A 21,426-nucleotide genomic window follows, 5' to 3' on the forward strand; every position below is an offset into this window, starting at 1 on the left:
GACGCTTCGGGTCTATGGGAAACTATGGAAAAGAAATTACGAATTCAGCTTCTTTCGTTGGCTCCGTGGAAATATGCACGCGACGAGAGCCTGCTTTTCGCACACAAGACCCCTCATGGAGGAGAGTCTGTGTGGCCAGGCAGGCGGCGGAGAAGCAGAAAACACACGAGACAAACAACAATTTCTCAATCATCTGAAACGCGCGCGACCGATCAGTTTTCTCATTCTCACACTCTGTTGTGGCCTCTCGCCGTCTGTCTGCGGCGGGAAGAAATTGGTTCGATGATCGGTTCCTGATCTGGAGCGAAAATTGTCTCACGCTTGCTGCGATCGCGCGCTGTACGGCTTCTGCGAATTGGCAACACTGACCCTTCGTTTCGTATATCGTTTATCAATCAAAACTTTCGACAATCGCAACGAGTACCGGTTGGTGACGACCCGCCGTTCAGAACGATCATCTATCGCACGCAGAGCGCGAACCGCGTGACGAATGACCGTGTAAAATCGGATTTGGAACGGCATTTTGGCTGCTTCCATTATTCGCAGCACAAATGTCCCTTGTTCCGTGGCTCACGTGGCTCGATTGGATTCTACGAAACCGATCGATAGAGAACTCTAATCAGACTTCGGATAGTTTATCGCAGCGTGATGCGGCGACGACGTTGATTGGATTTGTCTCCTTCACACGGCCAGCAGCCAGATTCGAGATTCTCACGTTCCTGGTGAGTGGAGAGTTTTGAAAATCATCGTCGCCGTCCGCCACCGCTCTGTGTGTGGCCGCCGCCATATTTCCCTACGGGATTGTTTATGCGATTATTATAACAAATCAATAACCGTTTGTTTTCGTTTCCTTTTCTCTTCCACAGCTGTACGACGCGGCACACCGGTGATTTCTGTGAATTTACGAATCCGTGTCACATCGGTGCCGGTCCCCGGTGTCAAAACGGTGGGATCTGCGAGGTGACCTTTCCGAACGGCATTCCGTCGTTTTCCTGTCGGTGTCCGATCGGGTTCACCGAGAGCCTGTGCGAAATTCCGGTCAAGAACGCGTGTGATTCGTCTCCGTGCAACAACGGTGGTACCTGCAAGCTGAGAAGCCTTAGCGAGTACTCGTGTCACTGCGCCACCGGGTATTCGGGTAAGTTCAAGAACACAGAGAAAATTTTCTACTCAGTGACTGAGTTGGTCTTACTCAGAAATCGAAAATTCCTTTGTATTCTTACTCAGTTTCAGCTAAAAGTGGGACAACCCATTGCCAATGGGTTGTCCCACTTTTAACGGAAACTGAGTAAGAAAACAAAGGATTTTTCGATTTCTGAGTAAGACCAACTCAGTCACTGAGTAGAAAATTTTCTCGGTGAAGCGTCGAGAACTCTACCGTACATATCGACTATATCGACTTTATTTCCAACAGGAAAACACTGCGACAAGCAGAACCTCTGCGCGTCGTCTCCGTGTCGCAACGGAGGCACTTGCACGCTGTCCGTCAACGGACACGTCAAGTGTATGTGCCCGAAGGGGTTCAAGGGTTTGACGTGCTCCGAGGATATCGAGGAGTGCATCAAGAACCCTTGTGTCAACGGTGGCACGTGTGTCAACACGCACGGATCGTACCAGTAAGTACCATTCCTCTTTTTTCTATTTCTTGTCCATTCCCACCCCAAATCTGACATATCTGACCACAATCATAGTCGACATTGACTGCGTTTACCACCCACTTCGCCGGTGCTACCGCCGACACTGGCCGTCGCTCAATCAGTGACGACTAGATTAAGAACGGTAACTTGATCCATGCGCATGGGTCCGTTGTTGTACGAGAGACCTCGTTGAGATCTTCATTATTCAACTAACGACGACAACGTTGACGATGATGATCCAAGAAATCATAAAAAACGGCTTGCGCCATCAACAACGTGACTGAACCAACCTAGAAGTTCTTCGACTCGCCTTCCTCATCAACCGCAATAATAACAACAACAACCACCACGGGCAATGGTCATTTTCGCCTGCTACGTTTTGGGGTCTATTTTCTTGCTGCCTGCCTGCATATCTCAAGAATGACGACGATCGGTCGACCGTCGGCCGACTCTAAGTCAATGAACTATGAAAAACTTACGAATTTGGTTAATCTGAAGCAAGCGCGGAAAGGAACGGCGCGAACGTCGAACGGGAAAGAGCGAGAGCAACCGAGCGCTCTAAGTGTATGTTAATGTATTTTAATACGAGATGTTCAGCATGTTTCGTAGCCCGTCCGCTCCGCGCGCCCGGTCGAGATTTTCGGACGAACACACGGAGAAACACAACGAAATCAAGAGGTACACGTTTTTAAATTTTACCTCGCCTCGCGACCGTCCCTGGCCTACACGCCATCCACAACCCCGGGTCCTGGATGGACCGGGTTGGCATGAATTCTTTCTCTTGTGTGTTTGTGTGAGCCAACTGACTGGCTGGATGGAGAACTGGTTCGTTTTTATGGCGCAAGAGGAGATCCTCCATAACCTCGCGCAGTAGGCTGTTGCCGCTTCTCGCTGGTGACGATGATGAAATATTAGAGAATCGTCGGCTGTAGTACCGAGAATCGGACACCGTCGCAGGTTTTCCGTAACATGAAACATTTTACGAACTTGTCGCCGCTGAGCGGCCGAGACCGGGTAACTAGATCTCGGCCGCTGTCGGCCGGGTTTTGGGGTAGAAAGCCCGAAAGCGGGAGAGTGGACCACGAAAGGGAAAGATGCGTCATTCCGATTGCTTTGGAGTGGAGAGCGGTCGTAAAATTTCCGGGCCACTCTAAAGTGGAAATCAGACTGTTGTAATTAGCTGTGCGTTGATAACATGACAGCAGAGTACGACTAATGGAGTGACATTTTTCGACCGAGGGTAAAAAAATGGTTGTTAGACGGCTGTTTTGAGAGTTGGGGAAGATTCAAAAATTACGTCCATCGTTTTTCGGGATTTCTAGACCCCCCCTCCCCCCCTCTGTCACACAATTTCCCTATACCCAATACACGTACTGTCACACTTTTCTAGACCCCCCCCCCCTCCCCCAAATGTTGGACGTAATTTTTGAACGTTCCCTTGAAGAATTTGCTGTTTTTGTCGGTGACAGACATCCGGTGATGTGCGTCTTTAAATATTGCAATGCATGATTTTTAACTGGCGATTTTGTTCAGTGTTAATTTGACAGCTTTTAGAAACCACGACCAAAGTGTTCGAAAAGTTCAAAACGGTGTAATTCAAGATATTTTACACTAATTCTACAGATTTCCAATGTAAATTTTCTTACAGTGTAATATAAAGACCAATCTAATAATCAAGATGCTTAACCCTCCTTTGGAATTAGGGTCATTTTTTACCCAAACCGTACATTACGTTTGCGAGCTGCTGGCAACGTGATGCAAAAGGAAGGTTAAAGAAGGTGTGAATCCATGTGTGATGATGTGAACTACTACAGTAGATGTTCGCTCGGTGCAAACGGTTTAACTGCAATGCTTTTTAACTGCAAGTCCGCTAAGTGCAACCATTTTGCAGTTATCGCACCGCTTTCTGTCAAAAACAAAACGTCAACAGAGCTGCGTTTTTGAGTGCATTCTGGCTGCGTCCAACAGCAATTGACAACTGTTTGACGGCTGTCAGTCCTTGCAGTTAGCGAATTTCATTCTCTGTGCTGAAACGTAAACATGTTGCACTAATCGAACGTCTACTGTAATTTGAACAAAGTTTTGTGATAAGAATAGGCCTAATCAGAAGACGTTTTAAATTAGCTGATTTTGGAAGCCTTTGACAGTTCTCCTATGAAAATGACAGTTCAGCGTTTGCGCCTTTGTTCGGCAGTTGTAAACAGTGGCATACACGGACCTGTCAACTGAAAAGGCCTATTCAGTCATCCATGGATTCGTATCTGTCTGCAAAAGCCTACTAATAAAAGTAAATGTGATATGCGCATATCCGTCAATGAAAACAAAGCAAGTTGTCATCAAATTAACAGCAACAACAAAACGAACAATCCAATACATTTGCTACTTTTGACACATAAACATTGTTTGCACTGAGTGTGCGAAAGTAAACCATGCACGCACCCCAGGCAAACGCAGCAGCTCCGCTTTCATAACACCCGAATTGTGGCTGCGTGCGCAAAATTCAACATCCTCAAAAGTACGCCACTCCAGCGCCTACTGATTGAGTGCCTATACTAGATACTTGCTGTAATTGCAATTCAATAGCCATACATATGTACATTACCTGCAAGCAAGGCGTGCACGACATGTGCACAATGTACATATTCCAGTCGCGGCACGGGTCACGCATTATACTTTGTCGTCGTCGTTAAAACGCTTATTCAACACAAACAAATAGCGCACAGACCTATCAACATCGCCAATTTGTAGGTGCGACGCACGGATCGATCGCATTCGAAATTTATTCATGGCCGCGTCTAATTTCCAAGCTTATCGCTTCCAGTTCCAAAGCTTTCAAAATGTCCCTCTTCCCGTTTCTAACCCGTGGTCCGCGGCTTAAGTCTGGTTCAGTTGTCACCCCCTGTCACACCGTACACTCAGAAATAAAAGTATACTCGGAATTACTATTATTTATGCATTTTGTATTCGCATCTCTCTCACTCTCTTTCTGTTTTCATGCTATCTGCTGTTTAGCCTGGGTTGAAGAGAAGTGTTTCGTCAACCCAGGCGAAGCACCAGATAGCATGAAAACAGAAAGAGAGTGAGAGAGATGCGGATACAAAATGCATAAATAATAGTAATTCCGAGTATACTTTTATTTCTGAGTGTAGGTATATTGTTGAGATCAACGAAATGGACAGTGCTGGTCGAGATTCTGCTCGCGAATACATTTTATGACAATCTAATTTCGCAACGGCTCCATTGCCGATCATTTTTAGCCCCGTCGGCCAGGTGAGATCGGAATCGCCTTTGGACTGGATTCCATAATGCCTCTAAATGGAAAATTATAAATTTTATTCATTTATTATGGCCGTCGATGATTAGAAGCGGGCGAGCAAGCGAGGCGAGGCGACAGAGAGGAAGCGCTATCATAGCGCGCAGGAAAGTGTGCGAGCTCGCAGCGCAAGGCGTCCGGATTTATGGCAGACCATTTGTCTCCATGGAGAAATAGAGTGCGCTGCGCTCTGGCTCGCAAGGCTTGCTGCGCTGTGCTTCGACTATCCGGGCGGACGACGCCGGGCGACAACGAACGACGTAACGAACGAACTCGCGGCCTGCTTTATTGGAGTATAAAATTGATAAATGTTTTGATTTGAATGTGGCAGCGCTCCGCGCATGTTTGCAGCAGTGCCAGCTTTTGCTGCAAGGGACTTTGGTGGCAGCTTTGTGAGTGCAGCCGCTTCTAGCGTATGCAGACACGGATTGGACCCAGCCTATTTAGCCTGGCTGGACTGGGCGGATGCATTTAGAGAGTGGGAATCGAGCGAGGCCAATGCGGAATTGCAATTTAATATTGAAATGAGCTCGTTTTTCTGCTCGGAGCGTGATGATAAATGAACCGATGACAGATGGCTGCGTGCTGGATTTCACAATTGTTACGAGGACAATAACGGAGCCAGAGCGTTGCACAGACCTGCGCAGGTTGATGAGCGCAAGAAAACTCAACATCCTCGAGTCGATGAGAACCTGGCCTCTCTATCGTGGTTTGACATTGACCGATTTGTTTCGACCTCTCGGTAGGAGCTTCTCTAGATCAACGGGGTCCAATTACAGCGCGGAAAACGGAGCTACTACCACCACATCAAGGGTGCATTTACCACAGCGGGGAGTGACAGCTTAACGATCTGCGCACCACCAAGCGCAATTGGCTACCACATCTAGCAACAATCGCCGCTTCCTAGCGCAGAAGATCCGACCTATATGATTAACGCTTTTTCACCCCGTTAAACCCCATGCTGTCATTCTGGTTGAGCCGTTTCCGCATTGATTGTTCCTTCCCAGTGGGAAAGGAATCGCTCCCGAAAAATAACCCCGACATTGTAATCTAATGTAATAACTATGGTCAACGACCGATTGGCGGCGTTCGCCGCCGCCTTAGTTCAACGACTGACATTCCTCGCAGAATTATGATCGCCTTCTCCGATCGAAATTGATCCAGTTCTTGCCTTGGCGAGAAAAAAAAAAATGGAAAGTCCTCGCTCGCTTGATTGCATCTCAATTTGCATTATCACCACCATCGTGGATGACAGCCAGCAGCGCAGCGATGTGTTTTTATCGCTCGACGGAAGCCCGAAAAAGAAAAACGGCCACAAAGTGCCAAAAAGTTCTACCCATGTGGAGATGATGCACTCAGAGAAAAAAAAAACAAATGACTTCAATGCCCCTGCTTGCATTGCATCGGGAAAGCGGTAGCCAAGGGTAAGCGACGAACCCGATAATTAGATTACACGAGACGAGACGAGAGCTCTTTTTGCCTGAAGCAGTAGGCTCTGATGACGATTTTGGCGATGCGACAACGATCGCGAGAGGACACAGGTGTTTTTTTTAGTCGCTGACCGCTGGGTTTCTTCGATTTCTTCGTTTGGTGTTTTTCGCCAGATATGATTACCAGATTCGATTTCCTTTTTTGCTGCATGGGATGGGTTTGCTGCACTGCACTTGCTTGACAGGTGTGTACAAGTTCGGTTGATAGGGGGTAATTTTGGAAGCGAAGCCGAGTGAAACTGAGAACACTCTGGATGCGTAAAATTGTTTGATGGGAGGAATTTGGACAAGAAGACGCTTGGAATTATTACGGGAAAATTGATCTGTGTAATTTTCAGCTAATGGTCGATAAAGGGGCTTTATTCTGGTGTTATTTGCTGAAAGAAGGGTTATTTCGAGTTAATAATCTATTAAATGATGAATTCTCATCCAAAGAAGTACGGAACAATGTAGGGTTTTAACTATTTCATATTTTTTTATATTATTGCACATTTGAAACCAATTCTCGAGTTTGACAAAAAATACTGAAAAAGAATTGTCATTTGAAAAATTGCTTTCCAAAGATTACAAAAGAGTAATACAGTGAACGTTCGGTCGATGCAAACGCTTCAACAGCAGTGCTTTTGCAACAAGCAAGTGCGTCAAGTGCAACAATTTTGCAGTTATCGCACCGGTACAGTAGACGTTCGCTCGGTGCAAACGCTTTAACTGCAATGCTTTTTAAGTGCAAGTCCGCTAAGTACAACAGTTTTGTAGTTATCGCACCGCTATCTATCAAAAATGAAACGTCAACAGAGTTGCGATGTTTTTCGGATGCACTACAGCTGTATTGCGATGTTTTTTATTGCATTCTGGCTGCGTCCAACAGCAATTGACAACTGTTTGACTGCTGTCAGTCATTGCAGTTAGCGAATTTCATTCGGTAACTGAAACGTAAATATGTTGCACTTATCGAACGTCTACTGTACCTGTCAAAATCAAAATGTCAACTTAGTTGCGATGTTTTCCGGATGCACTACAGCTGCAATGCGATGTATTGAGTGCATTTTGGCTGCGTCCGACATCAATTGACGTCCGACAACCGTTTGACGTCTGTCAGTCGTAGCACATTACATTCGGTAACTGAAACGTAAACATGTTGCACTTACCGAACGTCTACTGTACAAAGCTGTACAAGAAAAAACAAGTGAATCAAATGGGTTCGTTTTGTTGAGTGCAACACTTCAGATGCCCATTTTGATTACACTGAACAAAACAGACATGGTTGATTCATGTGATTCGACCTATGAGTGAGTTCGTTAACATCACCATAGGCCTAATCAGAAGACGTTTAAAATCAACTGATTTCGGGGGCCTTTGACAGTTCTCCTATGAAAATGACAGTTCAGCGTCTGCGCCTTTGTTCGGCAGTTGTAAACAGTGAGAAAGCCTATGGAATTCGTTACAGTGCCATCAGGTGAGAGTGTCGCCATGTTCTCGTTGTGTCAGATCTAGTGCTGGTCTGAAATTGGGATTTGTATGGATCTGCCAGATACGAAAAAGTGGTTTGACTTCGGTACAGCATGGCTAGCTTCGACGCCTCCAACTAAGCAAATTTGACAGCTTATTAGTGCAATAACAATCCATCACAAAACCGCACTAAAATTATTCCCTGTTAAGTCGCAGCCCTCGGGCCTTGAGGCTTTATGCACAAACACCGCTGCTGCCACCACCGCGTGCAATGGAATGACCCAGGGCGATTCAATTAACTGCAACATGCTTGCACATGAGACTGGCAGGCCGAACCGTCAAAACGAAGGCAGAAATATTGCTTCTAAACATGAGCCCATTTCTGCGGCGTGCCTTCAAATCTCCATCCAAGCAAGCATCGACAAAGTCGCCATCCAAGACCCAAGCAAAACCTCGCCAAGACGCTTGCTAAGATCGAGAAAGTCCTCCGAGAGTGTGGGATGATGATAGTGCCTCCTAAGACGACAAGCCTTCCGACGAGCTTCTGGTTGTGAGCGGCACAAATTTGCATATAGATCGGCTTAATTACAGCTCTCGCCAAACGACGACGAGACGATCCGATCCGACTTGATCTACATGTAAATCAACATTGTCGTGGTGGTGTAGAGCCTTCGTCTTGCCTTCGTTTTTCTTTCTCTCAATCAATCAAATTACATACATGTGATGTGAGGGATCGAGAGGCCATCGTCGTTGGTTCGGGACGAGAGAACAACGAGAAAGCTCGGCTTTTGCAAACGAACAGCGATTGTTACCGTCATCGTCGCGCCGTCGTCTTGGAAACGGACTGCTTGGATCCTCGGTTTCTATGCCTTGCAGCCAGAGTGGAAAGATCTCTCCAATCAACTACTAACCTCGCGCTGAACCCCCGCAAGAGGAGTGAGGATCGCGTGCTACCGAATCGACTGCGGTCAGGCCGCAGCCATCAAGATGCAGTGTAGATGACTGCAAATTAGAGTGTTTCAAACGAGGAGACTCCAGTAAAACAATTTGGGCCACTTTGTGAGGACGGATTTTAACGGGGCCAATCATTCCGCCTTCTATCGCTCTCTAATGCGACTTTTTTCCTGCTCCGGTTTCGAAAGTGAGGCTGACTTAACGCAGTGCAGTCACCAACAGGATGCTGTTATTTGAGACTTTTTAAAATTCGACAAATTACAAGGAATCGGGCGCCGGATTTTATGGAACAAACTCAATTTTACGACTTGGTCCACAATGATGTGCGGTGCTGCGGAGGGTCATTAAGTGATCCCGAAATGAAAGACGCCTCTCGCTTGTTTTGTGCCAAAGAGTGCATTACTTCGTTCAGCCGCAGCGATAATCCACAGTAGTGGCCAAGCTCATCCCGCTATACAAGAGCTTCGCTTCGCGCCGAAGTGCGGTTAAAGGCGCACTTGGTAGATAGCAGCACAGGCTAAATAACAGTATAATTTTAACCTCTTTTGCTTTGATTACCTGCTCTGCGGTGGTTGATGCTTCTGCTGCAGTAAATCTGCAGCAGCCGGTTGTTGAAGCTGGAGCGCTACGCTACCTGCTCACCACCAGTGTGCAGTGCCACCAACCTTGCGGTTTTAGGGGCGAGGAATGTTTACAGAATGAAATGTAAATTGCCCGGTCGTGGTCCAAGGCTTCAACCAACCACCACCATTGATTATCCGAGCGAGGGCAGTTTGACCCTTTGCGCGAGCACCTGAAGGGCGAAGCAACCTGCGCGTTCTTTTGATTGAAATTGTTTGTTGCCGGCCGCAGCAACACAACGGCTGCGTAAGTCACGCACTCGCAATTACGCAGCCTACTGCTCCTGCCAAACTCCACGCGGTTGCGCAGGCGCGCAGCAAAAAACTGCGATATCTGCGCAGCTCAATCAAAGGACACGTTTTGATTTGCACTTGCAATTGCATCGCCAAGCTGTGCACATCTAATTTGAAAATTTCGCTTTCAACTAACGTGCGCAGCGAATGCGCGATGCTAAAAGAAGTGCAAATCAGTGCCCGTCAGCAGCGACGCAATCACGTGTTCGTTTGGCTGAATAAGGCGCGTTCGCTCCTTCCAGTCGGAGAGGACCTGTCCAAATGACCACATTTGGGGGGGCCTACCGTCGATCAACCAAAAGCGGACGATAATTTATGTTTATGTGCTACCGTGCACTGGCACGGCAAAAAAATCTAATATCCACTGACTGCAAGCGACGCAATAATAAGCATCTGTACCAACTCTGCTGCAGGGCAATCGAATCGAAATGGTCAATCCGTCAGTGCAGCCGGGCTTGCATGAAGCCGTCGTATGCTCGTCTGAATCGAATTAAATCTTGTTTGCGCACTTGGACGACCGTTGCTGGTGTGGTGGCGGCGTAGTACCGACCGAGTAATTGAAGGTTGTCACACGGCAAAAGGGAAAACCGAGTAACTGTTGGATAGTTGGGTGGTACCTGGGGTAAACATGGGTTATCACCGGCATCTGATGACCAAGGCTGAACTAGAGAAGGCAAACTGGTTGAAAATTAGGACTGTTTAGGTGGACATTCAAATTCTAATGCACCAATTTTCTGTTTACATCTACTGCCAACACATTCATAATTAAGAAAATTCAGTCGTACAACAGATCAACCATATGTTCGAAGGAAATTTCGTCCAGTGTAAGGGCTATTGATTGATGCACAAAGCGAAAAGAAGAAGAAGTTTTGACATCCAAGCGGTGTGCCGTTGATTAGATCCTCGTCGCTGATTGGTCGATGGATGTAAACGGCACACCGCTTGGATGTCAAAATTCTTCTTCTTACCGCTTGGTGCATCAATCAATTGTTTAGTACACGAAGCCGGAAATTTACTCAAATAGGGTAGAAATTTATTTCATCATATCAGGCCAAACATGTCTAAAGGTCCAATCTGCAGAAGAGAGGCTCTCTTTGGTTTCCCTCTCTTTCGTTAATATCTCAGCTGTTTATTTGTATTATGATTGTCTCCTTGCATTGAACGATGGTCAAAGCAATCGTCTTTTGATTTGTACTGCCAAAATAGTTGAAAAGTGTACCATTACATTGCAATAATTGAAAGAGAAAGTGAACAAAGAGAGTCTCTCAAATGCAGATAGGACCTATTGAAATGTTTGGCCTGATATCAGACGTTCGATTTGAATAGGTCCTAAGTTTTTTTTTTTTTTTAAAGACACGGACACGTTCAATGCTTCCAGTGAGCTTTTCGCTCTTTGAAGGAAGCACGACGCTAGACAACGGACTAGCATGCAACGCCCAGTTTGCTGTGATTCCTGTGTAGATTCGACCTATTCAAATCTATACTCGTCCTATCCGATGAAAAATAGCCAATCATTAAAGATATTCTAACTTACCTTTGCCAATGCCTTATTGGACGGAAGCAAAAAGATGTAGATTATTGATAACCAATCCCTTTAGCGCTGGAAATCGAAAAATTACACTAAATTTCACGCTTCAATATCACTCCACTTACGAGTTGACAGTTTTTTTTTTGTTTGTTTTGCGTACGACGATGGCAATCGCACTAAAGCAGCAGCTAGCCGAATTGTTCTTCATCACCGTTCAATGTTCACTTAGCTAGATTCACTTGTTGAACCAACCTTCAATTCACACCCAACTGGCACTTCAAAGTTGAAATTCATTGCTGAATAATGCAGCAATAGCTGTTCAATTAATATATTATTTCAGTAATAAATTTTGAAAACGACGTATAATCAATGCTACACCCACACCATTGATTATACGTCGTTTTCATAAGTTGTTACTGATTTGAAATATGTTGGTCGTTATTCTAAAGCTACATCCATCTGAATTTAAAAAACTTTCTGCTCATTCGTACTTTAAATACACTCCGACCTTATTTTACGCCGAATTGATTTAGGCGCTGTCCATAAACTACGTAGCCTCATTTTGGGCAATCTCAGACCCCCCCCCTCCCCCTCCGTAGACTTTTGTTCATACAAAATCTTCGAAATTTGTATGGAGCGTAGACTTTGACCAGACCCCCCCGTCCCCCCCTAAGAGTCTACGTAGTTTATGGACAGGCCCTTACGTCCACTTTTTTACGTCCAAAATTTAGATTAACGTTCATTTCAATCATTGCTCTAAACATTTCATAGTGTTCTACTTATACACATGTAATGTTCAGTAAAGTTCGAAAGGACACAAAGGCCACAAAGGCCTACATGACTCCTGATATCTTTGTTTCTTATGTTAGATGGCAACATTGTTCAAAAAGAATCATATATTGCTGAATATATACATATGAATGTATGCAATATTAAAGACAGCATAATTTAAATAGACGTCAAATGCTGTTTTATGTTGCATAGAATAAAACCAAGTTTTTTTTTCTTGAAGTTGGCAACACTGCTAAACTGTAAATACAAATCTGAATACAGTAGACGTTCGATAACTGCAACATGTTTACGTTTCACTCAGCGAACGAAAATCCGATAACTGCAACACCTGACAGTAGTGTCAACAAACCATCAACTGACGTAAAATGAACGCGAACTTCATCCGACTGTTCATTTGGGCTAACATGGCGTACCATTTTGACGGATGGCGATGCGATAACTGCAAAATTGTTGCACTTACCGGACCTGCAGTTAAAAAGCATTGCAGTTAAACCGTTTGCATCGACCGAACGTCTACTGTATATAATTCACTAAAATTGGGATTTTGTTTATGTTCATTGTAGCTTGAAGTAACGTAACACAATATCAGCTAGTCATATAGATTTACCTTGAATACTTGTTTTGTAAAATTTTAAACATCGATCAACACGATTTTGGGTTGATATGTCAAATGTGATTGTTCAGTTAAGATCATGTAGAAGTCAAGTGACATCTTTGGCGTCATTTTATTTGATATACAGATATTTTTGACGTCATTTAATAACACATAATTTTTTAATAACTGGCAACACTGATCATGTAGATCGAAACATAGCACAATATTGACCATTCAAATGTTTGACAATGTTATAGCATACCACTCCACACCACTTGACAACGCAACGTGCCACTTCGAAATCAAACATGACACAGGGTTCCTGATTGCCACTTTTCATCTTCTTCCACATTCGAATACAGTCAGCAGTGAACCACATACACTGAACGAAAACGCCCGCCGTACAAAGAATGATTCTTCATTCAATGCGGTACAGACTCGCAAAATCTGAATTTTGAATGATTTCTCAGCAGAATGATTTGACTGCCTTCGATTGAACCAAAATCATCCTGTAATAAAACTTAAATTGACACAATTAATAAATGATTTTTCGCTTGGGGTTTGTTGTGAATGATTATCATCAAAAAACCATCGGAAAGCATTTTCCTCTATGCTTCATACCGAAAATCATTCAATCACTGAATAAAAATCTCCACAACTCAAAATATGTTTTCTCATTCAATCGTGTGCTCAATCCAGGGCTCACTCGGTAATTCCTAAAACTGAATGACAATCGCGATCGAATGATTTTCTGAACAATAATGACGGATTCTTGTTTACTTTTTGTATTCTAATTGTCTGCATGTTCCCCATTCTGAAAGTAATTCAATTTAAGATTGTTTTTCATTTTGCTCTTGGTGCGCCATCCTTTGCCAGTTTATAATGGCAAAATCAACGTTGAAGTGGTCGCGGAAAAAAATGCTTCATGCAAAAGTGTTCGACTGTGATGCAGAACAGTGATATATTTATTATGTGTATTAATATAAAATGTGATTTCTGATAATAAAAACCAATAAAATTCAAATAAAAAATAATTCACATACATCAAAGTTTGTTCTATTGTTATTTTCCAAACAACTAATATTACAACCATTTCAACGAGTTCGAGCGAAATTGACTTCAATTGAAATCAGATTCCTTCTAATTTGTTGTGATGGTTGTAATATTAGTTGTCTAATTAAGAATTTATATCAATTTAAATTGTAGACTGCAGTGAACAATGTCTATATACTATCGTAAAGATTTTCATTCTGATTTCAACCGGTAAACTGAATGGGTTTTGAATGAAAATCATCCATGTCCAGATTTGTTTTGATTCTGAATAGTATGATTATAGTGGTCGCTTTGGATGATTTTCATAGCGTCTGTTTTGATTCTGTCAGATCAGCTCTTGAATGACAAAAATTCAAAAATCATCTGATTTTAGGCATGGGGCTCGGATGAGGCAATTTTCATTCAATTTGTGGCGGGGATTTTCGTTCAGTGTAAGTGAACGGTTGTCGCTTTAGTTTGTGTGTTTGCTTGTCAGCGACGACAGCAAACTCCGGCGAAGGGTGGGAAGCTACACTTGGAATTTAAACATTCGTCCATATTCGCATCGCAAGCGATCGAGCGATGATGCTTACGAATTTTTGAAGTTTTCAAAAAATGTTTATTATTTTCTTTGCTAATCTAGCATTTCAACAACAATACACTAAAAATGTATGCATTACATGCAGAAATTCTCTTCTAGTTATGATAATAGCCGCTTCGGTCGCTCACCAGCATTCGTCACCATTCGCCATTCATTCATTCGCTTGCGATCCAAACTGCGACGATCGGCAACGAATATCCATCTCAAACAGCTTGCGCATCGCTTCCCACTGGTGATGGGGTTGCGTGTTTGATCACGACAATCCGTTTGCTGCATCTTTCTCGATTCGCATCAGCAAAGAGGAGTGAATATGAATGGAGTGAGGCGAATATACCGATCCTTGCATGACAAGGTGAAGTCCTTAATCAAATTTTCAATAAAATCACCATAAACTACCATTGAATAATGATAAATTTGACTGTTCAACAACAAATTATATTGTGTCCGTATTATCCTGCTGAAAATGCTGTATTGGAACTACAATACGTACACAATAAAATCAATGGCACTAGAGATTTCAATAATAAAAACACCATCAATGATTTGTAGTTGACTGGAATTTGCTAATCTTTTTAACAGGGGTTTGTTTTCCTGCCACCGACCACCCGGCGAATCAACAGAACATTATTATCGTTTTGAACAACTTTCCAGAAGACAACACGTCTCTATCACGAGATAGGGAAGTCTAAAAGTTTCCTTGGAGCTGGATATTAAGAAGTCTAAAACTTAACTTGATAACTGGCGCCAGCTTGCATCAAAATCACCAACTACTTGGCGGATTAACATAATGCTCTTGTCCTTCTGAACAACTTTGCCGAAAACTACACTTTTCTATCTGCTTTCGATTCAGAGATAGGGACGTCTGAAATTTTACTTGATAACTGGCGCCTCCTAGAGGAAAAATCACCAACTAATTGGTGAATCAACAGAATGCTCTTGTCCTTCTGAACAACTCTGCCAAAGACTACAGTTTTCAATCTGCTTTCGATTCAGAGATAGAGACGTCTGAAACTTCACTTGATAACTGGCGCCTCCTAGCGGAAAAAATAACTAACTAATTGGCGAATCAACAGAATGCTCTTGTCCTTCTGAATAACTTTGCTGAAGACTACTTTTTTCTATCTGCTTTCGATTCAGAGATAGAGACGTTTGAAACTTTACTTGATAACTGGCGCCTCCTAGCGGAAAAAATCAACTAATTGGCGAATCAACAGAATGCTCTTGTCCTTTTGAACAACTTTGCCGAAGACTACAGTTTTCTATCTGCTTTCGATATAGAGATAGAGACGTCTGAAACGTACTAGCGGAAAAGTCACTAACTAATTGGCGAATCAACAGAATGCTCTTGTCCTTCTGAACAACTTTGCCGAAGACTTTGCGAAGACTACACTTTTCTATCTGCTTTCGATTAGGAGAAAGAGACGTCTGAAACTTTTGATAACTGGCACCAGCTTGCATCAAAATCACCAACTACTTGACGAATCAACATAATGCTCTTGTTCTGCTGAACAACTTTGCCGAAAACTACACTTTTCTATCTGCTTTCGATTCAGAGATAGAGACGTTTGAAACTGGCGCCTCCTAGTGGAAAAATCACTAACTAATTGGCGTATCAACAGAATGCTCTTGTCCTTCTGAACAACTTTGCTGCTGAAGACTCTACTTTTCTATCTGCTTTCGATTCAGAGATAGAGACGTTTGAAACTTTACTTGATAACTGGCGCCTCCTAGCGGAAAAATCACTAACTAATTGGCGAATCAACAGAATGCTCTTGTTTTTCTGAACAACTTTGCTGAAGACTACACTTTACTATCTGATTTCGATTCGGAGATAGAGACGTCTGAAACTTTACTTGATAACCATATTTACCAGTGCCTTGAAGCTACACCCCTAATCAACGGATTATTTTATGTAGATCGATCAGTGTTGCCATCTGGGGTCAAATTTTCGAACAATGAATGGCCTCACGTGATAGCCCTTGGTCAATACTCAAACCACAGACAAACAGACGTCCCACTCTACTCACTTCCCATCGTTTCTCTTTTGAACGGATAATTCAAATGTTATGTAGTTCGCAAATTGATCGCATCGTTTTCGCTCCTGTTTGACGTTTGCCCACTACCGCCATCTACTCAGTGGATTTGCGAAACAAAGCGTAATTAGCATTGGGCGATTGTGCTTTCGTGACAATGATTTTAATCGCGTCGTGTTCCAAGTGATACGTCTGTTTGTCTGTGCTCAAACATTGCTGAACACATGGAGAAAGTAAACTTGCATCTTATACTTGAATTTTTACGGAATAAGGGAAGTACTGTGATTTTTTACGTCTAATTTAACTTAGTGGACGCAAAATAAGGTAGGAGTGTACATGATTTGATTTGGATTACGAAGAATTTGACCGACTTTTCGAATAAACACCTACGGTCAAATCATAATTTTTGACCATGTTTTTGACCATCCCATGAGGGACAATTATTCAGGCTTAATATTTTAAGGAAATTGTAGTTCTTTAAAATATTTATTTCGTGATATGGAAACTCATTTATAAATTACTAATTGACACCAAATTGGCCAAGGAACAAGGATTGGCGAGGCACAAGAATAAACTAGATCATTATTGGTCGGTGCTTAGACAGATGGAAATTAGGTAAAAACCCTTTCACTCAGGTCGGCTCTTCTGTGCGAGAAACTTAAATTTAGTTAGATAACGTAAATACTTCTTTGTTGTTAACATCAACGTTAGTCGAGTCAAGTACAAGACACTGAGACGACCTTACAGTTGAGGTCGAAAGACGTATCTGTCAAGGGATGCAAATTCTTAGTGGAATTCAAAGGAACAGTACTTAACGCGATTTTCTTTTTACTTAACTTTACAGTGTTGTTGTTGGCATTCTCGCAATATACCCTGCCCACCGTACCCTGCTGAATTTAGCTACTTTAGTCATGCTTGAATCACGCGCGCCTAAGTGCAGTGAGCTTGTTGTTTATCCGTAGTCGCCACATTACTGTTCTTCTGCACACCACTATAGATCTTCTTTAGCACGTGTCGCTCGAATGCTTCAAGTGTGAGGTATTCATTTATTCCTCTGCCTTGGTTCCCCGTGCCTACGTTGTTCTCCAAATAGTTCAGATGTTCAATAACATGTGGTTTTACGACTGTAGATTCTACACTTTATAGGAATTTCTCGGCTATGGCAGTCTGAGCGGGTAGCAAAAGACTGTTTTGCTCCTACATCCGACGTTTCGGTTTTATTTATTTAACCTTCTTCAGGTAATAGAAGTTACTATTTAACAAAAAAGCTAACTCCTATTCCCTGAAGAAGGTTTAATAAATATAATCGAAACGTCGGATGTAGGAGCAAAACAGTCTTTTGCCACCCACTCAGACTGCCAGAGCCGAGAAATTCCTATCAAGTTCAGATGTTCACTAAAATCCTGTTTCCACTTTTCAATCATGTTACGTCCGTCCTTTCAAGAGGATCCTTGCAGCACGAAATCCACAAGTACAATCATCGTTGGTCTAAATTCCTCTTGGGCTAAGAATACCAATATATGAGCTACAGAAAGCTTGAACCTTGAAGCATCAGTTTAGGGACTGCCATAAAACACAAATTGTCATCAAATCAAAGCTTACAATCATAGTTTCCTAAATTACATAAGATTCCCTTCACCACTGTCGCGAAGAACGTGATCAAGATCGTCTCGTGCTAACCTTCCATTCATACGAGCTGACAAACTCGAGCTCAAGCATTCCATCCAACCTGTCGTCACAATCCGAAGGGTTTAATTGTTCTCTCCTTCATAATCACATACATCCGACACTGGCGGCGCTGCACTGTTGTAAGCAGCTCCGCGTGATGCCTTGATGCTCGCGTCTCGTCTAGTACCGACCCACAGTTTATTACACTATTCGCTGCTTGCCTCCATATTCCAATCAGGATCGAATGGTCTATTTATTACCATCCTCACATGGCTGCGCCGCTGCCGCCGTCGTAAAATCCGACCCGAGCTCATCGATTGTATTGTGGAACACGGTGTGATGATGAATTAGACACGTTTCAGTCCTGCGCTTCGCTTCGAAACGAAGCGCCGCTGCGCGCCATCGTCGCACGCCAAACAGCGGCTTCAATAAATCCTGGCCTACTTTGGCTGACTGTGCGCTATAAGCCGCGCCGGTGTTATCTTTTGGGCACTCAATTTGAGACAATTGTTACATTTTTCTTTAATAGAGGAGGTATTTTACTACACTTTGAGAGTGTGTACCTTCGTCGTTATGGCTGGAAGACCACGAGCCAGCGAGAGCAATAAATCATTACACTTATTGAACACGAGTGCGATCTACTGCATTGAGAGCTGAACTTTAACGACTTTTCTCGCGAAAATGAAAAAGAAAGCTAGTTCGTCCATGTGGAGAACGGCGCAATGGAGGGGTGATGCAAATGATAAAAGGCAAAACCCAGCGATTCCAAATGGTTCTCCGCGCGAGGACCACGTCCCGTCAGCTCAGTGGACGCAAATGTCATCGTGATGTTCATGATGGTTGCCCAATAACGGCGGTTCACATCCTTGGAAAAGCGCCACTTTCGCTCCACGTCGTCGTCGTTGCTTTGAATGCGCTTTGTCGCGCGGGTGGGAATGAATTCCGAAAGAATCAAGTCCGGCCTTTTCAGTAAAGGTACGAAGAAGTCGGTTTCTCGCAGACATTCCAGCACGAAATTCGACTGACCGCGCGTATGCACATTGGTGCAACGAACGCGCAGCGAAATCGAAGCGTTGAAGGAGATGTCATCCGATCAAGACACGAACCTCTCACAACGGGAGTCACTTTGGTTGCCCGACTAGCAGAACATAACAAAATTGAGGCTTGAGAAGTCATACAGTGAGGAGCATCTTTGTAACGAAAGTTGTTATAAACTTGATCAAGGATGTTGTTTACACAACTAACAGTTTTGACGGCGTCGCGTCATATAAAAACTGTGCAATATTTTGTCACAAATTTGCTTGGAGCAACAATTTTGCAGTTATCGCACCGCTATCTGTCAGAATCAAAATATCGACATAGTTGCGATGTTTTTTGGATGCACTGCAGCTTGCGATGTTTTTGAGTGCATTTTGACTGCGTCCGACAGCAACCGACAGCCGTTTGACATGTGTCAGCCGTTGCATTTATCGAACATCTATTGTAATAGAAACATTGCAAGCGTTCATGTGAAAAGGCATATAATTGGGTCCTAACATCTTGTTTGATTATGCAAGACATTCTCTAAACAGCTATATAGTTTGACGTTTGAGCACCGCATTGAAGTAATGAAACCCGATAAAAAAATGATGTACAGTTGACGTTCGATAACTGCAACATGTTTACGTTTCACTTACCGAATGAAATTCGATAACTGCAATGTGCATTCGGAAAACATCGCATTACATCAAAAGCACATGCGAAAAACATCGCATCGCTGTTGACATTCCAGTTTGACGAATAGCGGTGCGATAACTGCAAAATTGTTGCACTTAGCGGACTTGCAGTTAAAAAGCATTGCAGTCTACTGTACTGGGGTTTCGGAAATTTTCTCGTCTGATTTCTACCCTTTCTATCCAAAATATAATTTTGAAGCTAGGGGCATGACACTAAATTAAAGAATCCAAAAAAATTGAAAAATGATAAAATTTATCTACATATATAAAAATGAGTTTGAAGTTCCTTTGAGGCAACAAAACTCAAGAACGGGTGAACCGATCAACATGATTCTTGCACGGTTTGGTTCGTACTCATGGTGGCTGTGTTTATATGTACAAAAAGTTACGAAAATCAACTAGAAAAGTAAGAAAATTTACAAAATGCGGATTTTTTATGACCTGGGAAGGAAATCAAAACGATCAAAATGAAACCAATCTAGAGTGCCGTGCTGTAATGACCATAACAATTGTCAACCTGGCAAAACAAAGTTTGCCGGGACAGCTAGTTATGAATATAATCTTGACTTGATCCTGACACATCCCTCTGATCGGGTGACTGGCATGAGGTTTGTTCACACAAGCGCTCCGAGCGCAAAAACGAAAACTTGTCAACTAATTCATGTGACATCGCCAATCGCTTCCGAGATAGGAAAATGTTATCACGTTTGACTCTCCGTGGCCGCAGGCAGCCTGCCTGCCTGCCTGCCTGTGGTACACGAAAAATGGGAGCCACACATCAGAGAAGCGCGATGTGTTGCGTATGTGGAAAGCCAACATCAACAGCACTACCCGGACCAGTTTCCTTCTAGGGCACAAACACACATGAGAGGGGCATTCCAGCCTTTGGTTCGTTCGTTCGTTCGTTTGGACTGGCCTGGACTGGAGCCAAAGACGCAAAGGCGCGTAGGGGCAAAAAAGGTCTTATCATTAGTACCAGGACTTCCATATTTGATTTCGATTGAAATATTTTCACCGGTTCGGTGCGTCGTCGTCCAGTCCTGTCTTCGAGTGTGCGCTGCTTCGCACGTTGATAGCGCGCGCAGCGTGCGTCCAACTTGCGAACTAGTTGTCGCAAAAACGGCCGCGTACCGTGAAATGGGGTTGCTTTGATGAATTCCCGGAAGAAGTCTAAGCAGGCTGCAATGACTTTCCACTTAATAATACCCTTCATTGTTCCATAACAGTTGATTTCGATCCAACCAGTATCAGCCTAAAAAGTTTCACCGGAAAACTATAGTCTGACATAATCTGTCCACGCTGCTACGGAATCAATGAACAGACATCGAGTTTGCAAGTTGTGTCCAACAATTCATCTAGGATCATCTGCAAGAATTTCTTTAGGGGTACTCACTAAACAGATTAAATTGCTGCGTAAGCCATGATTTTCTGCTTATTTGAAATGTTTCTTGAATTTGCGAATGAAATAATCAAAGATTGCCTTGATGATCGCAACGTTTAATCAGTTTAATCGGTTTACGCTGCTTAGTGAATCTGCCTTTTGTAATTAGCCGAGTTGACCATCCTTGGCTGTGTGTCAAAACATCTTCCACCCAATTACTGTACATGGAGGATACTGTCGCAGTGTTGTGCGGCGGGCCACTGACAGTAGCACAAAATATTCGCATATTGTTCCGATCCGTGATTTCCTACGCTTCGACCATCA

At 43.4% G+C, this 21,426-nt stretch overlaps 1 protein-coding gene across 1 annotated transcript in view; it reads left to right on the plus strand.

Annotated features, from left to right (window-relative positions):
* LOC109402629 (neurogenic locus Notch protein) overlaps positions 1-21,426 on the plus strand; it is a 98,685-nt gene that overhangs the window by 38,494 nt on the left and 38,765 nt on the right. Inside the window, exons 2-3 of the mRNA XM_062844429.1 lie at positions 867-1,138; positions 1,415-1,616. Of these exons, the coding sequence (XP_062700413.1) occupies positions 867-1,138; positions 1,415-1,616 (474 nt within the window). The remainder of the gene's footprint in view (positions 1-866; positions 1,139-1,414; positions 1,617-21,426) is intronic.

Source organism: Aedes albopictus, chromosome 1 (assembly GCF_035046485.1).
Source record: "Aedes albopictus strain Foshan chromosome 1, AalbF5, whole genome shotgun sequence".
In the NCBI taxonomy this organism is placed as follows: domain Eukaryota; kingdom Metazoa; phylum Arthropoda; class Insecta; order Diptera; family Culicidae; genus Aedes; species Aedes albopictus.